At 45.2% G+C, this 5,356-nt stretch overlaps 1 protein-coding gene across 1 annotated transcript in view; it reads right to left on the reverse strand.

Moving 5' to 3' along the window:
• Positions 1-2,258: 2,258 nt before the first annotated feature.
• ubox5 (U-box domain containing 5) overlaps positions 2,259-5,356 on the reverse strand; it is an 8,714-nt gene continuing 5,616 nt past the window's right edge. The window contains exons 4-7 of the mRNA XM_017412165.3: positions 4,444-5,177; positions 3,760-4,334; positions 3,217-3,387; positions 2,259-2,664 (exon numbers count right to left, since the gene is read on the reverse strand). Coding sequence (XP_017267654.1) covers positions 2,456-2,664; positions 3,217-3,387; positions 3,760-4,334; positions 4,444-5,177 — 1,689 coding nt within the window. The 3' untranslated portion in view covers positions 2,259-2,455. The remainder of the gene's footprint in view (positions 2,665-3,216; positions 3,388-3,759; positions 4,335-4,443; positions 5,178-5,356) is intronic.

Here is a 5,356-nt window from a genome sequence, read left to right on the forward strand (position 1 = left end):
CCCCTCCTTCTCCGAAGGCCACCTGCGCGTGCGTGCCGCGTGCGCGCCAGGTCGCAGCAGATGTGGCTCTGCATCGGATGCGCGCCATCTAACAAATCTGCACAAGGAAGCAGCAGCAGATGCCTCCTCCGTATTCAGCCGCACTCATTGCTAATAATTTTCTGTTTATTTTAAGAATAATTTCCTAGGGTGGGGACACAACAAATGTGGCAAAGCACGAGCAACTAATTAAAGAGTTTTAGGACAGCTAATTAGATTTGCAACAATAAAAAGGCCAAAATGAGGAACATTCTGTGATGATCATGCACCTGTTGGGTGATCAAAATGTGTCATCGCAGAGATTTTGGACTTTTGTTGTTGCTTCATGACAACCCCGGGGTCACACAAATTACCCCCCCCCCCCAACTTCTGCGGGACTGTTGATGAGCGTAACAACATTAGCATTTCCAACAAACATATTTCAGCTGATTACTTCGCCCTGCCGCGTGCTCGCAGCCGTGTTCGTCCCATTAGTCGTGATGCCGATTAGGAAGGGGAACGTCAAAACTGAGCATCAGCAGGTTAATGTGTGAAGGGCTCCTGTAATGAGCATTCATACATGCTTTAATGTGATGTGGGAAACATTATGAACCATATGAGATCAAATGTGTTAAAGGAACTGCTTTTAATCCGCCTTTATAGGGACTCATTGAAGACTGGTCAAACCCACACAGTATTTTTCCTTAAATTATGTGTATGTGTCCTTAAATTAAAGTTTTATGACATATGTGAATGACTGCCAACTACCTTGTGTTAGTTTACCTACAGAAACGGCTGAGGAGACTGAAAATCGGTCACTATCTGTAATTCTGATGCGCTGGTACGTTACTCGCGCTCTGATTTTGTCAACCATGCAGATAAAAGTGCTTTGTTTACATTGAGCGAGGACCCACATTTCATGAATTGCGCTTTATCTACTGGAGCAAACGCTTTCAAACTGCAGCGTTCGATGTAGTTCAGGATTACCTTTTTTTTTCCATGTTTGATGTCATCGTTTGCAACGAGTCCCTTTAAACAGAAACCCGAAAAGAAGTGAGGACACAGAGTCACTTTGACAGCGTCGCCCGATTCGGTCGTTTTTTTTTGTTCGTGAATTATCTGTAGCTCTTGGTCTTCATTGCACATGCAGAAACACTGATGCTTATTCCCCCCCCGAGCGGATACAGGATCACGACCTTGGTTAAGCTTAATGTTGTCAGGGAAACCAATTCAGAAACGACGCCGGGGCAAATTTAGCTCCCATGACTTCAGCCCGTTTCAACCGTTCCGATTCTGATTTTAACCTTCGAGCAACAAATTAGCGCAGTAGGAAAGAAACCCCTTTTTTGTGAAACTGAGGCTTTCGTCCAGGAGAACAAATTCTTTTTTATCTTATGCAGTCTTTAAAATGGCTGATCCACGCTTTTCCCCTCCTGATTATTGTAAGTCTCTGTATGTTGGTTAGTCAGACCTATCTGTCGCAGCTGCAGTTAGTCCAGAACACTGCACAAAATAAAACACAAACGTATCTGTCTAGTACTTGTTTTTGTGATATTTTGCGCAGTTTTCTTATTATTTTATGTACATCGCTTCTGGCATTGGCAGTAGCTTTAAAAGTGCTATATAAATAAACTCGAACTATAATAGCTCATACTTGTAAGGCTGAAACGTAAAAAAAGAAAAGAAAACCTAAGGCATTGACAGTGACATTGTTGACAGAAATAATAAACTTTCTTTCTACAGGGAGACAGAAAAAAGGAGATAAAGGCGAAACGCAGCTTAAAACTACAAATAACACTTTTAATTTAAAGTACACGAGCTTCACAAAATGTATTTTTATGTTACTCGTTGCTTCAGCTGTTCCAGAACGAATCGAGACAGAGGCCAGACATGAGGACGAGTGAGTAAGACACAGGGGAGGTCACATCATGAGCTGATCATGACCCCCGCCGGGCTCGGCTCAGAGCTGCTGTCCCTCCAGCTCTTTGTCTGCGAATCCTCTGCGCGTGGAAGTTTCTCACCTTCTCTCTTCAACTGCACTTCCAACAAGGGGTTTAAGAGGAGAGGGGGCGGAAAAGAAGAGGACTTTATATACGCGCGTGTATTTCTATAACTTCTAACAGAAAAGGTGTGCGCTTTCACGGATGTTCTTTCCGTCACTGGAGGACAGAGCACTGTGTCATCAGATCTTGTGACGTCACGGGTCAAAAACAGCTGAAGTTGAAAAGAAAAATAAATACTTAAACAGCAGGCTCGACGCACTTTTATTGCCTGTGATTAAGGAAACAACGGATGTAACAAATTATTACACAAAAACAAACAAGGCTGGCAATGATTTGGAGACAGTTCAAGAAAGAAAAAGAGGTGCGGAGATGTAGCGTTCGTTAGAAGAGGAGGGAGTGGAGGAAGTCTGGAGGTTTGAAGTTTCTTCCAACTGTCAGTGATGCACACGTACGACGTCACCGTGAGGGGTAAAACTGCGGCAGGCTGGACACGAAACGCGTCTGGATACAGTGTTGGTGTTCGGCTGCGTCGGCTCTTTCTGCAGGCAGGCACGGCAGAGCAGGTGACCGCAGATCAGACGGTAGACACACAACACCGAGTAGGCAGAGACTGAACAGGAGCACGCCGAGCATGTCTCTCCACCTGGAATATAGAATAAAAACAAGGAAGAAACGATGAGTCACAAATTTCCAGAACTCAAATCTACTGCTGCCCAAAACATTTTCTCAATAAAAACCTTTCTTCTCACTGAGTTTCTAGTTGAGTCGAAAATTTAGCCTTTTATTGTGCAAACCTAACTGATTTTTTTAACTTTTTGTTTTGTTTTATTAAAGTTTAATATTTATTGCTGTTTTATTAATTATTATTGATACCTTTTGCAGCACTTTTGATCAACTATGTTTTAAAACGTGCTTTAGGAAAAAAAAAAATACTTTGGCTTGACTTGACTTATTCGACATGTGGATGATGACAGAGGTTTGGATTATGCAGCTGGAGTGACGTGAGATTTATCTGTGGAAGTAATTTGACGCTTTTTAAAACCAGCTTCATCTCTTGAATGCATTCCTAACCACAGTAAATCAAAGCCAGGAGCGCCTGACTCGATGCAAAGCCCATTCATTTGGAAAGTCTTTTTTTTTTTTTTTAGAAACTGTGTTGTTTTGCCTTCGGCGGGCTGGAAGGAACAGATCGTACATGCAGGTGTGCTTTTCGAGCCCGAACCCTGGCACTGCTCCGTGGAGTCAGAGGGGATCTCCTTCTGTCGGGACAAGTTCGAAGTGAAGGAGGGTCGGCCCTTCAGGGCGGAGAGCAGGGCCTCGTCCAGACTGGCTGACAGAAGCTGCTCATGAGAGCTGCAGCCGGGGACTGAAGATGGAGCAAAACAGAAACAAAGAAAGAATTACTACGTTAGGAAAGCATTTTATGGCTTATGCTTTATTGCCTCATGGTAAGGCTAAAATCAACTATACTGCTTTAGTGGAGTCCTAACTATTCCTTATTTTGCTGTATATAAAGCAAGAAGATTTGTGCACACGTATAAGTACAATTTACAAGCCTGTGATTGTGAAGCATGACAAATACATTGTGTGCAGATGGATATTTTCATGAGGATTAGTTACAACTCCAAGGCCAGCATTTGTAAATTTGCTTTATTCCTGGAGTGGAATAAAGCAGAGAAGAGTTGAGTCGAGCCACATCATACAACTTAAAACAGTTCTTATTAAAAGAGTGACTCACCTGAAGCTGAATCATTTCTTGCTCTTTTTGCTTGAGGTAGTTTATTTCCAGATGCTGACATTTCTGTTGAGTCATTAGAAATTTCCCTTAAATCTCGTTTCTTTCGTTTGTCCAAATCTGATTTACTGTCCGCACAAAGAGGCCGGGTATTAGAAAAGTCCCTCCCGTCTTTTGACGAGGGTCCAGAGTCTTCTGCTGTGTCTCTGCTGTCAGCTTTAGATTCAACACACGGAGAATCCCGGGATTGTCTGTGGACGTCGGATTTTACAAGTCTAGAGGCTTGTGGATTCTGTCCTCGCTCCTGTCTCCCCAACATCCCGTGCCTCCCCATCAACCCTTGCTGCAGCAGGAAGTGGTCGATGCGGCTTTTAAGTTGGGGGTTGGGAAGAGGTTGGGAGGCTGCAGTGAACGGGACACCGGTGAAGGGGTCGTTTGGCAGTCGACCCCAGCTGGCTTCCCTCTTTTGGTATTCTTCCAGGGTGGTGGTGTCCACTGACACACCGCCGGGCAGCAGCATGGGCAGCGTCATCACTTCCTGTGTTATCGGATCAAGGAATTCTTCTGGGACAGAAACGCTGCAAGAGACAAATGAAAATGCTGCAATCACAATTTTTACAATACAAATTTAGGAAGGAGGCTTACAAAGGTTTCACAACTTGAAAAACTGCTTAAATTACTCAGTACCTTGGAGATGCCTGGAGTGGTTGTGTGATTTGTCTGATAGGTGGAGCAAAAAATGCAGGCTGTACCACCCGGCTTTGGTTGGACTCGTGTATTCTTTGAATCCTCTCCACTTCCTCCACAGGACAGCAGTGAGCAGGCTGCCCCCACACAGCTAGTGTCTTCAGCCCCAGAGAGGATGCTGCGCCACCAAAAGGCACAGTGACACGAAGCTGCGTCACAGCGCTCAGCGAGGACAGGCCCCGACTCCACAGCTTCTCCTGCCGACAGGTGTCCGGCTGTGGAGGAGGAGGGGACAGAAACGGCGCCCGGGGGCGAAAGTTCGAATGTCTGAAAGAGACTTGGGTTTCTTCTCGAAGCTCACAACGAGCCACCAGTTTAAACTCCGACTCTGAACTGCTGGATTCAGCGTTTGACTGGGAGCCGAACACACCGTCTCTTTGTGGAGAGTTGTCTTTGTCCCACTGTCGGGGCTGAACGCTCCACTGGTGCCCACTGCTCTGCCGACATTTACTCCCGTCCCGCTGATGTTTCCGTCCGTTCGGTTTGTTTTCACTCTTCTGCCGATCTGCATTCTGTTCTCGTCGCTCAGTCGGTCCGAGCCCACTGGAAGGCCTCGGATCTGAGCTGGTGCTGATCTCAAGCCTCTTGCAGGCCTGTCCCCGGTCCATTCCCCAGGGCCAGAGCTCCACATCCACCCGGCAGAGCTCCACTGGGAAGCCGAACTTCAACGTCACCTGAGAACAATAAAAAACAAAACAAGAGTTTTAACGTGTTCGTTTTTAAACAAGATTCTATGGACACACCACCCTTTTTAAGTCTCGATATGCTGGTGTAGATTCTCAGTCATCCAGGCCATGGTAAATTCAAAAAAAAAAAAAAAAAAAAATTAAAAAACAAAAACAACTGGACTTCT

This window comes from Kryptolebias marmoratus, linkage group LG1 (assembly GCF_001649575.2).
Source record: "Kryptolebias marmoratus isolate JLee-2015 linkage group LG1, ASM164957v2, whole genome shotgun sequence".
Classification (NCBI taxonomy): domain Eukaryota; kingdom Metazoa; phylum Chordata; class Actinopteri; order Cyprinodontiformes; family Rivulidae; genus Kryptolebias; species Kryptolebias marmoratus.